Source organism: Cololabis saira, chromosome 18 (genome assembly GCF_033807715.1).
Source record: "Cololabis saira isolate AMF1-May2022 chromosome 18, fColSai1.1, whole genome shotgun sequence".
Lineage (NCBI taxonomy): Eukaryota > Metazoa > Chordata > Actinopteri > Beloniformes > Belonidae > Cololabis > Cololabis saira.
The window spans coordinates 21,070,128-21,088,062 of record NC_084604.1 but is presented as its reverse complement, the minus strand read 5'-3'; the positions used below and the strand labels follow the sequence as shown (position 1 = coordinate 21,088,062).

At 42.2% G+C, this 17,935-nt stretch overlaps 2 protein-coding genes across 2 annotated transcripts; one reads left to right on the top strand and one right to left on the bottom strand.

The window, feature by feature from the left end:
- Positions 1–5,144: 5,144 nt before the first annotated feature.
- Positions 5,145–9,800, bottom strand: LOC133464794 (uncharacterized). Its single transcript, XM_061746982.1, has 21 exons — positions 9,778–9,800; positions 9,627–9,682; positions 9,460–9,546; positions 9,263–9,384; positions 9,037–9,180; positions 8,840–8,938; positions 8,583–8,756; positions 8,339–8,441; positions 7,913–8,133; positions 7,617–7,779; positions 7,323–7,534; positions 7,144–7,258; positions 6,866–7,065; positions 6,678–6,792; positions 6,426–6,595; positions 6,270–6,358; positions 6,035–6,165; positions 5,687–5,873; positions 5,465–5,606; positions 5,299–5,395; positions 5,145–5,218 (listed from the first exon to the last, which is right to left on the bottom strand). Exons 1-21 carry the CDS (start codon positions 9,798–9,800, stop codon positions 5,145–5,147), a joined length of 2,724 nt encoding a protein of 907 aa, XP_061602966.1.
- Positions 9,801–14,206: 4,406 nt separating this feature from the next.
- On the top strand, positions 14,207–17,479 carry kcns3b (potassium voltage-gated channel, delayed-rectifier, subfamily S, member 3b). The gene is made up of 2 exons (XM_061747057.1): positions 14,207–14,317; positions 14,781–17,479. The coding sequence occupies exon 2, from the start codon at positions 14,785–14,787 to the stop codon at positions 16,282–16,284; it is 1,500 nt and encodes a 499-aa protein (XP_061603041.1). The 5' UTR covers positions 14,207–14,317; positions 14,781–14,784; the 3' UTR covers positions 16,285–17,479.
- Positions 17,480–17,935: the final 456 nt, after the last annotated feature.

The window sequence follows — 17,935 nt, the reverse complement described above, 5'->3', positions numbered from 1 at the left end:
CCCATCAGAACATCGATATGTGGGCAGTGTGCCATTATTCGACCGATGAGGTCTTGTTGCGAGCCTCCAACCTCCCCATCTGAGCTTTGGCTCCTCAGCTCAGCGGGCTTCAGTTTTCCGACTGGGGTGCAAAGCGCGAAGACCCAGCCACAGTAAGAGACCGACCAGTGGCAGAACCAGTACGGGGATGAGGGGGGACCCGCTCCCCATCACAATCACTGGCATAATGACCTGGCTGTTGACACCTTCGGCAGATCACAGGACCGTTGCGAGGAGGCCGTGCTGGAAAGGGACGAGCCTGAAACGAAGCCATGGTCCGAGTCAACTGGTCAAGCTGTTCCTGCTGACGCTTCAAGAGCATCTTCACTTCACTCAACTCTGAATCATGGGGTGAGACAAGTGGGGCGGGGCAAGAGCTACCCTGGACCCCATACTGAAGACCATAGGCCGAAGGAAGAGAGTGGCTACGTTCCCTAGCACCCCTTGGAGACCCTTCCCTCTCCCATCTAATGGCCTCTCCACGTGTCTCAAGCAAAGAAGCAGTGGGATGGCGGCGAACGTACTGCTTCAATTCCCTGTGAAGGGCACCATCTAGCACATGCTCTATAAACTGGTCGCGAAGAAAAATTTCAGCATTTGGCAAGTCATCTGGTGCAGAATGTTTGACACGCTCCATCAGGGCCATCAGAGCCAGGGAGAACTCCAACAGCGTCTCCCCTTCCTGCTGCTTTCGAGAGAAGAAAGATTGCTGCAGTGTTACATACGACTGAACACAGCCAAAAAGCTCAGTCAAGATAGCTAAAACCTTGTCTGGGTCTTCCCTCTCCACACGGGGGCGATATTTGATCTCCTCTCTGGCTTCCCCTTCTAGATGGTCAAAAATGAAAAAGGCCCGATCACGAACAGAGAAGTGGCGTGCCCGTGTACATGCCTGTACTTCTTCCTTCCACTCAACTATGCCTATACCCGTTCTGCCGTTAAACATGGGACACCTGCGATCTCTAGGTATAACAACCAACCGTTCAGTGGCCGTGGCGCTAGTACTTGCAGCTGGAGGAGCACCTGAAGTGACAGAAGCGGGATCCGTTCTGCTGGAACTGGCCTGAGAAGCATCCCTCGCTCGAGACAGCTGCTCATTGTCTGCTTTAAGCTGTGCCACCAGCTCCCTAAGCTCCTGAAGTTCCTCCTCCATGGCAAACCGCGGAGACCACACCCACTACTTTCAAAATGGAGACCTGTGTTACCACTGGCAAAAACAAAAAGGGAAAAAAAAAGAAAGATGCTGCCGCTCCGTCTTCACTGCTGCCTCCACACACACACCAAAACTACTAACGTAAGCCAACAGAAACAACAAAAAAAAGGAGGGGACAAAAAAAAAAAAACAATTTCACCCTAATAAACAGAAAAATGGAAGTCACGTCTCTGTCCTCTAACAGTGTATCCTGCCAACAACGCCAATTTGTGGCGAGGCGTAGTGCAGAGGGGGAAGTTGTCCAACAACGCCACCTGGGGAATTGCACCCCAGGAAATAAACTCGACTCGGTCTACTATGAGGTCACACAGATTCGTTACACTAAGTTAAAAGAGTACATGAGACGGACTTCCAAAGATATATAAATTACTTTTATTTAACAATAGTTTAAAATGAACATGTTCTTTTCAACCCGAGTGTCTGCTAAAACCAGTAGTTTAAGGGGAAAATAAACAAAAAAAGGGGAGCAGGGCCAAACTCAGGGAGGCGGACAGATTAAAGAAACTTAAAACACACAACACTACAAACCAAACCACCACGTGCCACAGCAACTTAAGGGATGTGAGATGGGGACCACCACCAGGGAGTCTGCCACGCACTACCCAGCTCCTGTCCAGGGGGAAAAAGAAACAAAATTAGGGGAAGTGACACTCAAGGGTTGGATTATACAAATATTTAAAATGGCCTATTCTAAAACACTCTCACAACATTCACACCCACATGCAGACCAACATAAAGAATACAAATTAATTGTTTTCAGGTAAACAGAAATACTTAAATAGTAACTCAGCTATGGGTGGCAACCCATAGCTAAATAACAAAATCAGACATGTAACCAAAAACTAAACATAACCAGATGTGACTCAAAAAAAGAAAATAAATAAACAAAGAAAAATGCTCTAAACAGCTGGCCCAAGGAGGAACCAGAAAGCAAATGAATAATTAGCCAAAAATAAACAAAAAGAAATAAACCAACAAACAAAGACAGACAACAATTGCGGTGGGGCTTCCGTCTGATGCTGCATGGAGAGCCGCAACCAGAATTAAAACAATGGCGGGGAAGTCAGAGTGAAAACGGAGTGAAAACGAAGCGGCTGCACCAAGGCTGGAGGCCGCGGAGGTTTGACTTGGATGGCTGTGATGGTCAGCAATAAGCTGTGCAGTGGATCCTAGGAGCGCAGGAGGAGAGAAAACTTCTGCAGATTCCACAGCGATAAAGAGAGCTTTAACACTCTAGATCCAGTCCCAGTCTGCAAAACAGCAGAGAGAGGGGACACCACACCTCCTCCAGCTGCAACCCAACTGACACGGCCAACACTTGTGAACGACCACACACTAATCATGCCAAGACCAAGCTAACAGAGCGCGCCAAACTGGAGCAAGCCGACACAGGTCCTTTCCAGGTCAATGCCAGAGAGAGGATGCGACCTGCAGGAGCGCAGTACTTAACAGGTGATGCCGATAACAATCAAGCACAGGTGATGCCGATTGAGTGGGAGGGGGTGGGGCAGAGCAACACCCGACCTGCCACATACAGAAGATGTAATGTGAAGGAGATCAGCAACTGCAAAGTAGTGGTAGGTGAAACTGTAGCCAGACAGCTAGGATGATGGTTTGTGACTTGACCGTGGTGGTGAAGAAGATCAAGACAAAGGCAGAGCAGAGGACGAATTAGTAGAAGCTGAAAAAGGAAGTGTGTGGTTTTCAGAAAGGAGTAGAGACAGGCTCTAGGTGGTCAGGAGGTTCTCCCAGATGACTGGACAACTATAGCTAATGTGATCAGTGAGACAGGGAAGAGAGTACTTGATGTGTCATCTGGCAGGAAAGTAGACCAGGAGACTTGGTGGTGGAATGAGGAAGTACAGGAGTATGCACAGAGAAAAGATAGCTAAGAAGAAGTGGGACACTGAGAGGACTGAAGAGAGTAGACAGGAGTACAGGGAGATGCAGTTTAAAGTGAAGGCAGAGCAGAGGTGGGAGAGGACTAACAAAGGATCTACGATATGTATGAGTACATCAAAGGGACAGGGCCTGTCAGATATTTTAGAGAGAAAGTCAGAGAGGCTAAACTGAGACGGTTTAGACATGAACTGATGAGAGAGTGAATGTATCATTGGAAGGATGATGTGGTAACTGCCTGAAGGGAGACCTAGAGGAAGATGAGATTTATGGATGTAGTGAAAGGACAGGAGGATGAATCAATGTGGCGACCACACAGTTATTTGCAGTGACTTTATTACACTATTTGTAAAATCTTATTTTTATCCTTTACTTGTAGATATACAAAATATTCGTACTACACCGTAACGTGATCAATAGAAAGTTCTCCATGGACTACATGCCCTGAACAGTGTGTTTTCCATTTTCTGATATGTGTGTGTGCTCAGTAGCTTACTGCAAGATCTGCAAACACTGTTCAGTTTTGTGTACAGGTAATGCTCTTGGGGTGATGTTTTAATTTTGAAAAAAAATAAGCAGATGTTTAGTGACTAATGTGAGAGACTTTTGTTTACAATTCCAGGAAAATGGCAGGAGGATTAAAAAAATATGCTTTAACACATTTAACCAGATGCTTTAAATTAAAGAATAAACCCAGCAGAAAAGCATTATCTTTACAAAGGGTACACAATAAACAGCAACATATAACCTTGGATGAATTACTATGACAAAATTGAAGGGGAAAAAAAGTCATATGGACAATACTAAATATCCAACAGTGCTTTGAGAAGGTTCTCAAGAGTTGGTAATGTTTTGGCTATTCATCAGCCCTTGAATTGAGTCAGCAGGTATGCAGAGCTCTACACAACCAGACATTGTGGCACTTTGCTAATGCTACTTATACATCTATACAATGTTACCGTAAAACTTCAAATATTGGCTGAGTCCCAATTTGCCACCGGCCCTAATTATCCGCTGGGTGTAGTAAAATATTTTTTATATTAAAAACGCCCATCCCTAATAAAGGCTGGGTCAAACATTATTTTTCTGGTGGCCAAAAAAAAAAAAATACCGTATGCAAATATAGCCTACGTTAAAAAAAAAAATAACCCTAAACAAATTGAAGTGTGTGACTAATTTGAGTGACCTCATGGACGACGTTATGAAGTTGAGCAGCTTGTGTATCAAAGAGAAAAAAGGAGGGGAAGAGGTGAGCAAAGAGCTCACCTCTTCTGGAGCCAGTCAGGAATGGAGGTCAAATATGAAATTGATAGTGGAATGTTTCCATTATTTTTAAGTATTTCTAGTCACTACTTATCTGGTTAGGGAAGTCAAACTCCTAAATTTAAGCAGATGATGCACTAGAGACTGCACATGCTTTGGACAGTTGGCACATTGCCTGCAGAATAGAGAGTCTAAAATGCATTTCATTCTGGTGGTTAAGACAGTTCTGTTACAACTCAGACCCGTCACATGCAAAAATATGTAGCTTGCCACATCTGAGGAATGGCGACGACTGATACGGAGCCTTGGGGAAGACAGTTGGTCAGAGGAAACACCTGTAGCTCTGTCCCAAGAGTGAGATGGGTCAGACTTAGGGGAAATGCAAACCCATGTGACTGATCAGTTGAGGGAAATTAAGTGACAAGTACCTTGGGCTGGATAACTGGGGTGTTCTTGTAACAGAGCTAGAGCAGGTTTAACTGCAGATTACCAATTGGAGGTGTGAAGGAAAAAAAAAAAAAAAAAAAAAAAAAAAAAAAAAAAAACCTACATAGAACCACCCTTTGAGGACCAGAGGCATTACATTTATGCATGCCATTCACCGAGGCATTGCAGCTCATTAGCCATAGAAGCAGTTTCTCCTTGCTTTCCAGATATGACCCAATTGTATAGTCTTTATCTACACCAATACAAGTACCACACATTAAAGTACAGTTTATAAAAAAAGGCTTTATTGATTCATGTCTATGGGTCCCACAGACACATGTTCAAAGTTATTCACATCTGAAACATCCCATCTTTGTTCTGCGGAGAGAAAACATTACAAATCTCAGTACAGGTCACATTTAGGAAAGTCTTCAGATGTCTACTTAAAAACCACATACCTTTGATTTCAGTTCCTGGGTTGGGACACTGCCCATTACAGACCCCACCAAGTGGATTTTTGGCATCACAGATCACAACGTCGCAGTGGACGAAGAGCTGCAGACAGAAATGGCTTTAGGTTATAGAAAACTAGACTGATCACCCTGCCCCAGCACTTCAAGTTACCTGGTTACTCATGCCATCTTGGCCTTCAGCAAATGCAAAAGTATGGACTTCAAACCGTTTGAAGTGAGGGGGATACAGAACTCTGGAATTGGACCACACTGGGTGGAACACAACCTGGTATGGGTCAACTGGGTTTGGACACCTGGAGAAGTTAAGAGTTAACTGGGAAGCTGGATTGTCACAATTAAATCCATTTGTCATGCAATGCATCTTGAAAGTTACCCATTGATGATTAGATTCCATTTGGGCTGTGACATCCTATTCTCATCTTGTGTTGCCCAGCAGTTCTCCAGCTCCAGTGACACTTGAGGGTTTGTAGAAGTCAACTCCACCTCGAAATACAGTGGCTGTTGCAGATATTTTGCAACAGGATAGTCCTCAGCCTGTGTGAACTTTTTGTAGGAGTCATCTGAGGAAAGGATGTCAACTTTAGATTAGCAAGTCTTGAACTCACCTCTAATTCTCAGTCAAGACAAGTTTCCAGTGATGATATTCTCTTCTACCCTTCATATTTGAAGGTTTACAAGCAAAGTGTCAGGTTAGTTTAATGGCAGACACTCTACATCTTACCCAAGGCGAGTCTCATCACAACATGCAGTTGGCCCTTTGAGTTCTCAGCATATGGTTCACTTCTGCGAGGTCTAGTGTGGAACCCCACAGCATGGCTTGTGTTGATGTCATAGAAACAAGATACCTTCAATCTTTAAGGAAGGTATCACATTTGACATTAGAATGGCCAAAATGACATTTTTAATAAGTTTAAATGAGAAAAAAAGTCTAGGATTGTCATTTGTGAGGAACTTACTGATATTCTGGTTCATTCGAGTCAATATTTATTGCAGGTCCTTCTGGCAGTGAGATCTCATTTTCATACAGCATGGCATTGGGCAAAAACTAATAAAATATCAAATTAGTGAATGCTATGATCATCTGCATTATGTCTACAGCTACCATTACTCACCTTTCTAGTAGTTCCACAGGAATTCACTGTGAAGACAAAATAAGCGATGTGGTCATTTGCATAAGCAGGGCCACAAGTTGGGTCTATGAGCCTGAGGTGACTGGGGTTCAGCTGGGGAACAGACTCCAGTTTTACAGCCAGAGTAGTCATCGTTCCATTTGGGAAACATTCTGGATGGATGACAAACATGGCTGTTAAGGATAGATATCTATATTTTTTTTTTTTAAGTAAAACTAAGAAATGCAAACAAACCAGTCAGTGTTGAGGGAAAGTCACACGTCAGACCAAACTCTGTCATTTGTGCATTTGTTTCTGGATTACTCAAAGCCATATGGATTCTGCTCTTTATGGAAGATGCGCCAATAGCCTGAGGGTAGAGGACAGTTGAGTTACAAGTACTGAGGGAACCTGTCAGAGGTCTGCAGGACACCAAGTCATACCGTTGGCACAACGTCAGGTGATGAAAAAGGTACTACAAGGCTGAAGTGTGTTCCATTATCTATGTAGTTGTAATGTTGAGCCAGAGTAGGGGTCATCATGCGATTTCCTATAGTGGTCTCAAAGTTCAAGCCTGGTGTTCCGTATTTCACAAGAATGTAGAAGTTGTGGTGATCACAGCCACCTGTGATTGAGGGAGAGGCTGCAGATTTGGAGAACATACACTTAGTTGACTTAGTAGACTCGGCTGGCATCAGCTACAGTATCCAAACATACTGACCCATCTCTTCTAGATTAGTTTCCAGGTATCCAGTGTGAGAAAACGGAAGAAATGTACCCAACACAAGCAAGCCAAAGGTCATACGGAGGGAGTAAGTGGCAGCACCATGCCTTTTCTAATGAGAGAAAATACAAGTTAGTCAAAAGTCACACAAAGACTGATGGTACAGCAAGTCTTACCATTTGAGATACAACAGGGTCTGTGAAGGGCACTTGAATAACGAAGACCTTCATGCTGCCGTTTGAAGACATGTGCTCCAGGATGTTAATACCTCTAGCATTGCAGTCAGTTATGGACAAAACACCGGAGGAGAAGGTGATGTTTACTAGAACTACGTCAAGAGCAAAGTGGCCAAGCACCATCTTAAACATTTTCTCTGCAGGAACTGTATCTACAAAAGGGGGGAAGACAAATAATCCAGTTACCTCCAGGTAGTTTATGAAAATACAGCCACCTAGAATTACAGTACTTACTATCAACAAGTTGTGTTGGTTGGTTAATTAGGTTTGATGCAATGTGGAAAAGGACCTTGTATCTTGTGTGCTCAAGCTTTGCATCCTCTGTCCAGAGCAACTCAAGCATTGGGTCAATCACATAAGATATGAAGTACTGGTTGGTCTGCACGTTAACATGACTCTGCAAGAGGGTGGTAACTTATGTTACTAGGACAAGTATTTCATTAGACAACTCACATTATAGCTGCCAAGAGTTTAAACACAGGTTATGTTCATCATGTCCAGCTGCACATGTTAGTGCAACTTCTACTCACCCTAAAGTAGCCACCAGCAGCACCAAAGGGAATCTGCGCAATTATGTAGTGCTCATTGACAGATACAGAGTACTGTTGGGCCTGCATCTCTGCAGGGGTGAGCCTTTGACCATTGAGTCCAAAGTGCACTTCCAACAGATTGTAGTGGTCAGAGGAAATCATTGGGACCAGCTGCCTAGGCAGGTACCAGGTGATCATGTTTGAGGTGAAGAACACGCTACCTGTGCATTCACAGACAGATGTTAGTATACTTGCCAGTGTCTGCATGTACAGGCAAACTTAAATGAGCAGACAATTTTGCGCAAGGATCTTGCATGGTTCAAAGTTTGGAACACTCATCAAGCCAGTTCACAGCCTTTTCATAGTGAAAACCCAGAGTCACCCACCACATGCAAGGGGTACACAGACACACTGCCAAGCAATTACCCTCCTGTGCTGGACAAGCAGCTGCTGCGTCAATTTGAGTTGCCAGCCACGTCTTTTCAAAGATTGTGGACATTTTAAGGACCCTCATGGATACCCCAGCAACCTGCAGAGCAACGATGTTGAAGGCACTTGAGCTGTACATGGTTTAAAAATAATCTGACCAGTTTCAAGATACCCTTATGATAAATTGCAGCCATTAGATATGTAGCAAAAGATTACAAGAAAACTGCTTGTCTTGACTTACATTATGGGTGTAAGTGTCTGCTGCAGTCATTGGACTTCTCAGTACAAGCCTCGTAGGAGTATTTCCAATCCCGTAACCACTTTTCTGGGCATCAGCGACACTCATAACCCTCTCCCCTTCAGGGGTGAAGAACACAACTGTTGAGATTCTGAAGCCAGCATCAATAGGGACTTTCTGTAAGACAGACGGTGTGTGTGTGAGCTTTTACATGCCATAACGATGGTGCAAGAATAGATGGTGTTTATGATAAAGCAAACCTCTGCACTTCTGCGAGAATGAATAGACTTTGAGCTGGTCTGCTGCATGGGATGGTCAGGCAGAACATAATCACCAGGAACTGCCCTTTTCACAGACACCTAGGAAAGATGACAGATTTAGAGGGGTGGCATCAAGACCAAAGGTACAGCAGCTATCCTGCTCAGAGGACGTAGATCATGATATACGCGTTACATACCTCCATGTAGTTGGTCGCACAAATAACTTCCCTTGCAGCCCAGGCAGGGTACTGGCAGGTTTCAACCACCTGATATACTTCATCCTCGTCAAGCAGGTTTCCATACAACCGAAGATGCAGTGCTGTTGTGAAAATGTTGTCATCCTACAAGCAAACAAGCACATGATCAGGAATCTACCAATTGTACATTTGTTACAAAATGATGGAGTATATTCAGTTCCGTTACCACATTCTGTGCAAAACTGTTTTGAAGGGAGGCATAAATCACAACATTCCCCAGATGAGCCCTCTTAATGCTGAAGCCACACTGAGCTGCCAAGCTTGGTGTCAAAACAATGGCAGTGTTATCTGATGAAAGCAGAGTAAAGAATTAAGTTTTCAGTAAGTCAAGAGTTCATACAATATATGGCAGACATTACTTACTCACAACCGCTGCCACTTCCAGAAGGTTTCCTCCAAGAGGGCCGACATCCAAACGCATGACATTTCCTAGACATCTTGAGCTGATGCCTGCATTTCACATTTGTAGATGTTATAAATAATACAGCCATGAAGATTATAGAATGCTGAAAGCATATAAATACACCTACTTAATGTTTTCTTCTGAGCCTCTATATTTGTTATCACTATAAGGATGAAAAACCACCTGGAAGACAAATGTTAACAGCCCCTATAAAAACAAATAACCAGCAATGAATGAAGTCAAGAAAAAAAAAAAAAAAGGAAATGCCTATTACCCACCCTGCTCCAAGCAAGTGACCCATGGCAACGCAGGCAGTAACCTGACAACCTCAGCGCTTTGATACTTGCAGGTTCTTCTCTAAGCCAGCAATGAAAATAATCATGCAGGTCTACAACTCAGCTGCCTCCAGACCTGGTCCTGTGCTATAAATACTGCCACACACAGGTGCATCCACTTAAGGTGTGATGGTGTAATTGGCGGAAATGATGCAGCATTCAACCTTACCTCTCCTTTGACCCTTTTCCCCTTTTTGTCCCCCTTTTGTTCTTTGGATGCAAGACAAGGTGAAGAAGAGATGCAGGGAGAGTTGAAATAAGAGAACAGCCATGCATCAAAATTATCCCACTTTGTGCAGGAGGTGTTCAGAGGTCATCACTGACTTCAAGGTGTCCCGAATGCAACAGACACTGAACATTAACTGTCTGCTATGAATAAAAAGATAGACAACCATTTGTTTTCACAGGTTTTACATCTTGACTAATCATTTGGACATTTTCACATTTCTGCAAGATACGTTGCATAAACAACAAATGCAACAAGACCAAATTAATAATTAACCTTCAATATTTTGATAAATGATCCATCACCAACAAATTCCACTTACAGTAATCTTATTGAAAAAACATGAAACCGGTACACAATTTAATCCAATGATTTGTGTTCTCACTTACAGATTTCTCAAATCTTAGGCTGTCAGTCACAAAAATATATCGGTACTGCAGAAAAAGACTATAAAGGCAAACTTCTGGAACTCAAATATATGCTGATGAAATAAATAAATAAAGCTGGGTACTTAGTCAGATAATCTATTAAATTACTTATTTTGTTTGATGTTAATCATAGGCAACTGGTTGTAATCCGACTCAACTTCTTAAACCTTTTGTCTTCCTCCTTTGCTGCCAATCGGTGCTAGAGCATGGTTTGGCAGTTCGCCTTCCAGCAGTGCTGTCCCAGGGAGGATTAAAATGTCAGGGTCTGATCTCCTTCCTATACTTTCTCCAGTGCTGACAGAATGATTTTAGCCACTTTTAGCCGCAGTTGTTTCACTCAAGCTAGAACAATTTTCATAGACAGTGCAGTTCAGTTGTTGCAGCTGAACCCTTAAGAGAAAAACTCATGTGTTACTGGAAATAAATAATCATGTAAATTCAGCAATGTAGCCACACGATATGTAGGGACATGATATGCATAATCAGGGCTATATGTTGCCTACGCAGATTCATAGGGTCCCCACAGCTACTCGGAGCCTCCAAGCAAAGAGGTCACCTTTATTATAGAGCTCTGGGGGAGAATTCAGATTACTGTACTTCAAATGTTTTATTAATTACATTTTTTAGCCTGCTAAGTCTCCTGTTTAGTGAAGACTTCTTTGATCACATATATTAAATGCCTGTGTTTTACTGTAAAAATAAAATATCTTTGATGTTTCAAAATTTTAATTTCAGAAATTTGTAAGATTCAGATTCAGATTCAGATTCAGACGACTTTATTAATGCCTTTGGGAGGTTCCCTGGGGAAATTGACATCTCCATCTCACACACACAGCACTGGCATATACTAATCAAACACCCCAAAAACCAAACAACCATATAAAGATAAAAAGATAAAAAATTAAAAATAAAGATAAAAATAAAAACAAAAGTAAAAATAAAAAGTGGAGTGCCATAAAAAAGAATTATATGGTTAGAAAATAAATAAGTGTCATATAATATTGCACAAAGTTATTGCACAGTCCGGTTTGTTGTTGGTCAGACTGACTGACTGACCCCCCCACATTCCCTCTGTTCTTCAGTTCTTCTTTGCCCTCCTTTGCCCTCAAATTAAAAATTAATCAAATTAAGCCTTTACGTGAACACAATCAAGAAGAGCTAAAACTGTGTGAAACAGCTCCATCATTCACAGCAGTGTCTTTCAAACAACGATAACGTGATTCGTATTTCCTTGTTGCTAAATCTAACAGTAAAGCATCATTTGATCACTTTAGTGTAAGCATTGAGTCTTGGATATGCGCAGTCTCAGCTGTTACCCAAGTTTTCGTTTTCTTCTGTAATTTTTTTATATCTTTAATTTCATAAAGTCAGAATTTTTTTAATATGTTCCTCTTATGTTTGGAAATTGTTGAAGTCAGAAATCCACCACCATGGATTTCTTTTCTCTCACTCTCAAATTACTCTAATGTATTGCTATCCTTATGTCAGTTTATCTCAGGTTTATTCTACTAGCTCAACATGAATTTCAACTTTAGATGAACAAATCGATGTCAGGATTTGACATTTCCCTGTTTTGTTTTGTGTTTCAGTTCTGTCTTGACCCTCCTGTTTCCCATCTGCCCTGATTGTCTGCACCTGTGTCTCGTTATCCCTTGTGTATATCTAGTCTTGTCTTTGCCCTGCTCCTCGCTGGTCCGTACTGTTTCCTCCCTCTGTGTTCCCATGTGTTTCCAGTTTTTGTATTCCTGCTCAGCAGCGCTTTTTGTTCGATAAATCCTGCTTTTGTGAACTCCTGCCTCCTGCTCTCGTGCGTTTGGGTCCTCATCAAACCACTCCTGACATCATGGGCGCAGATCCCGGGGGGGGATGGGGGGGACATGTCCCCCCCAATTTCTGAAAAACATGAATTGTTCCCCCCAATAAAAATACCCTAAATTATTCAGAATTGAACAAATGTATTTTCAGACTTAAAGGTTGAATATGTAGAATATTTATTCAAAATATATTTCTAAAAAAATAATACATCCACGGTGTGTTTTGAGGTGTACAGAATGAAAGTATTGCTACTCCATACATTTTTTTTTTTAGTCTGAATTAATATTTTTTAAATTTTTGACGGGCTCGACGATGACTTTTTGTCAACGTTCTGTTTACATTCGTACCTACCGTACCTGCCTCCTCCCGGTCGTATGCGTCTGTTTTCAACAAAGCCTTTTCAATAATCAATTGGTGGATAAATGGATTAAACCTGTTAGGATGGGTGTATTTGTGTATTATGATTTACGATTATATCAGTTAAGTAAGCAGTGACACACACGGTTGGCTGTTTAGGACAAATAAACAAGAAAGGTAAGCACAATAAATGATTCCCTGTGCAGTATTTTTTTTACCAATTTATGGCATGGTATGAGTTGCATATTGGGAAAAAATTAAAATCACGTTGTTGTCCCCCCCAATCCTGACATCGGATCTGCACCCCTGCGTGACATTGATACTGTTTTCCTCTAGAAAATGTTTAAAATCAGGGATAAATTGACTGTTTTTACAAAACCCTTTTCTAGTGTTGTTGATGACTCAAAGCACTTTTACATTACAGGCCACATTCACCCACCACATACATTTATCTTAGTCCATAGAGTTCTTTACAGATTATTTTCTATTTTTCTGTTTTGAATTTCAGTCACACACCAAGGAGTGCATCAGAAGCAGTGTCTCTGTTGTATGCTCAAATGTCTGAGCCACAGTTGCTGCGGGCCATCACAAAGGTTTGGATCCCCATCTCAGCTAGTCCCTAAACGAACCCCCCAAAACCTAGATGGGGTAGCTATTTCTTGCAGCTTGTATCTGAAAACGGGTGGTATCTGCAGCCAGTACTGGAGTTGAGGGGGGATGAGGGGGGATGGCATCCCCCCTGAAATAAAAACGGTCCAAATCATCCCCCCAGTAAAACTGCCATCCCCCCTTTCCATCCCTTATGTCATTTCATCAATGAATGTGGTTTTACTGCTATTTCAACATTAAGAGTAATCACCAGAAAAATAACACCAGAAAAATAACTTATTTGACTATTTTCACCTGTTTCAAGTAAATTTTCACTTGAAATAATTAGAAAAATCTGCCAGTGGGACAAGATTTATCTTCTTATTACAAGTAAAAAAATCTTGTTCCACTGGCAGATTTTTCTACTTATTTCAAGTGAAAATCTACTTGAAACAGGTGAAAACATTTTTGTTTTTTCCAGTGATGAGTCTTGTTTTAAGTGTAATGAGATTTTTTTTTTACTAAAATGAGACATTTTAACTAGAAATAAGACAAATATTCTTGTTAAGATTTTGAGTTTTTGCAGTGATCCATTTTACTTATCCTGTGAAGGACAGAGTCATATTGATAAGTTCAGAAAACAGTTTTTTATTGTTGTGTTTTGATGTATTTGATGTAAGCCCAGTGGATATGTAAAGCTTACAGAAGGCTGCATTTAACTGCTGCTATGTCATTCCTGCAGTATTTCTGCAGGTGTTTTGGTCAGTGTTATTATTTGTAATATATAATATTATTTATATATATATCAGCACAAATTATCTGTCCCCATATGATAAAATCCACCATCCCCCCTGATTTTTTTTACAACTCGAATACTGTCTGCAGCCCCTCTCCTCTCTCCTCTTCTCCTCCTCTCCCCTCGCTCCTCCCTGCTGTCCCGCCTCCAGCTCGTCCCGTCCGCGAAGCTGCGGCGCAGCACTCCCTCCGCCGACCTGCTGAATTTCACAACATGGGAGTAAAACCTGGAGGATGAAAGTTACTTTAATGGAAAGCAAGGCACCGACGACAGGTAGGCTATGTTAAAGCTTCACATTTTCCCCCGTGCAGTTTTCGTTTAAATAAAAGTATTGGCCCCTAAAAACAACGATGTACAACTGCACGTGCTGGAAATGAGTGGCTGCAGGGCTTTGATAAATGTGTGAAATGGCGTGTAGATTTAGTTTCAACTTGTTGCCTTGCATTTGCTCTTCCTTGGTCTCGATTGCTCTGTAATTTGATTTCTCTAGTGATTATTCTGTACTTAAGCTTTCCAATAAGTCACAGTACCTCCAGCCTCTTCCTCCACCAGAAAAAGCTTTTTCCTGTGTACTGTATTGATTTTTTTTTTCCCCCAACAGAGAATTTATGGCTTTTACAAATATGTCATCATATACATTTCTACATTTTCTTGAAAAAAAGAAAAAGAGATTAAAACTCTAATGAAAGATGATCAGGTTTTATTTTTCTCACTATGTTTCTGACTGTATCATCAGGACCATGGGCTATGGGCAAATCCTCCACCAGTGTGCCAGTAAGAAGGACCAGGTCCATCTCAATGTGGGAGGGATACGACATGATGTGGATCCAGATATGCTGCTCCGCTTCCCTCACACACGCCTGGCTCGCCTGCTGCACTGTCAGAGCGAGGCAGCGATCCTGGAGCTGTGTGACGACTACAGCCCGGCTGAGAAGGAGTACTACTTTGATAGGAATCCCAGAGTTTTCCTGTGCGTGCTCAACTTCTACCACACGGGACATATCCACATGATGGAGGAGTTCTGCGTTTTTTCCTTCAGCCAGGAAATCGAATACTGGGGCATCAAGGAGCTGCACCTCAGCTCCTGCTGTAGCAGCTTTTACCACGAGAGGAAGGAGTACATCGAGGACAGAGACTGGGACATCAGGAGCGATGACCAGCAGGAGCCGAGCTTTGACTCCTCCTTTGAGGAGCTCTCCGCTCTTGATAAAGACCTTGAGAAGTTCAAAGGTGCCTGGTGTGCAGAAGTGAGGAGCTACATTTGGCTGAGACTGGAAGATCCTGGTCACTCCACAGGATCGAAGATCATTGCTGTGGCGTCCCTCAGTTTGGTGTTGACCTCCATTGTTGCCATGTGTGTCCACAGCATGCCGGATTTTCAGCGTGTGGACGACAACGAGAGGCCCATCGAGGATCCTGTCCTCACTGTACTGGAAGAGATATGCATCGCCTGCTTCTCTGCAGAGTTCATCATCAGGCTTATTGTTGCGCCATCTCGCATGAAGTTCCTTGGCAACCCCCTGAATATCATCGATGTTGCTTCCATTTTGCCATTTTACGCCACTTTAGCTCTTGAGACGGCTGACGAGGAGACTGCAGAGGAGAATGAGGACTTGGAGAACGTGGGGCGGGTGGTACAGATCCTGCGTCTCATGAGGGTCCTCAGAATCCTAAAACTGGCCCGCCACTCCATTGGACTGCGAGCTCTGGGTGCCACCGTCCGCCACAGTTACCACGAGGTGGGTCTGCTTATTCTCTTCCTCTCGGTAGGAATCTCCATCTTTTCTGCTCTCATCTACTTCGCAGAAAAGGAAGAGGAGCACACAGATTTGGGGAGCATCCCCTCAGGTTGGTGGTGGGCCACAATCACAATGACTACTGTCGGTTACGGCGACATGGTTCCTGTGACTCTAGCAGGGAAGTTAGTGGCCACCTTATGTATCATCTGTGGTCTATTAGTGGTGGCTCTTCCCATCTCTATTATCTTTAATAAGTTTTCCAAATACTATCAGAGAAACAAAGCCATGGAGGGACAGTGTATCGCCAAACCTGCAAGAAAAGATCCAGAACTGCCTTCTTATAACATCAGAGACTTGTTCACAGGCAGTGTGTATCCCTTCATAGGAAGCATCAACTTCAGGAACAGTGAGAGCAGCACAGGAGACAATACCAATGCCTCCAGCCTCCAGGACATCGAGGTGTATGATAATGACGCTTGTGAAAATGGGCCGGCAAAATGAGATTCCTGCCATTTAACAACCTATCACTCCTTTTATGACAGCAAGTCACTCCGTGCCTCTCAGGGCGGAGCGCCTCCTCACTGGTCTCACCTTCCCAGACTGTTTTCCTCCTGCAGTTTACAGAGAAATATCCTGGCAGCAAAGTTTTTTTGTCATTTTCTACTAATGAAATATCCAGTGTCACTAAAACATAGGAATCTAAGGGGAATTACCTGAACTTTGCTCAGAGGGTTGAAAGCCATTTTCTGCTTGAGAAAACAGCAATGATGCATGTAGGAGGCCATGATGTTAATGTTTTTCAACGTAATGTCTTTTATTGATTCGTCTGCTCGCTGGAAGTTCAAACCGGGTGTCCACCAGATGCAAGGCTAGAATGACAACAGCTCTGTTTGATGTTTAAAAAATGGTGTTATAGATCTCTGGGTTAACTGATGTTACACAGCCTGCATGAAAAACCATAAATGCATCTTGAAAGCAAGAAATAAAAATAGTTGCATAAAGTAATCAGATATCTTTGATTCTGATGGAAGAGACTGGCCGCATCTTTCTCGGAGTAAAGATGTGTTTCAGGGAAGCAGATGGCGTTAATATCTTCTTATAGATAGTTTTGGGAGCTGTCACGTTGTGGGCGTGAAAGAAAAGCTGCGTCATGTACTCCTTCAGATAAGGCTTTTCAGGTTGGTTAGAACTATTTATTTCCTGTCTTGTTGCATGAAGGATTCCTAATTCCACAGTTCTGCTTTAATGACTGAAAGTAGAAATGATTAATTTATAAGGTGACATGCAGTAAAAATGCAGACTTTCATTAGTCACCCTTCTCTGTTCGTCAAAGTATCGATCTCTTGTCCCTGTTTGTGATTTCCACTCGGATGAGCTGCTGCACTACAAAATCAAGTTTGTTTTTTTTTAAAAGAAGAAAAACATCATTTCTCTCCAGGCGTCTATAATGTACTCATGCAGTTAACTTGGAGTATCTTCTCTCACAGCAAGATGTTACCCGAACCCTTCCCTTTTTATTGAATTTAAAGTTCAGATGGCTGTATTTGAAGACAGTCAAGGAAATGAAGCATGTTAAAATAAATCATAAATGGCATGGTTGTTTTCTACACAGTACTTTCTCCACTGTGGGCAGTTTATAGCCGAACTGCAGCAATAACCTTAACACTTGTGAAGCACTGAGTGGATTAGCATATTGCTCAATCCATGTTTTTTTACATTGTGATTTTGTCAGTTCCTATTTAGTGTAAAGGCATATAAATAATCAATAAATCAAACTTCATATATACAGAATACACAACGGTTTTACAAGCTACATGCTGTACGTGTTTTTATGAAGGTGAAACTTGAAAGTGAAGATCACCACCTATGGGAAAGTGCAGTTCCTCCTCTGACCACCAGGTGCTGACAGCAGAAATAAACATATTTACAACTTTATACTAAATAACGGTTTTGGTCCCAGTAAACACATTTCATTAATTTTTTTATGTATCTCATCAAGCACAACAATATAAAACCACAAGTTTATGCATAATTAAGATTTATTTTTGTGGTAGCTGCATTACAGTCTATTATGTTAACATCTATCTGTCATCACTAAGCCACTCCTTGCTTTTTCAAAGAATTTGACATTTCAGATGTGAATTATGAGCTA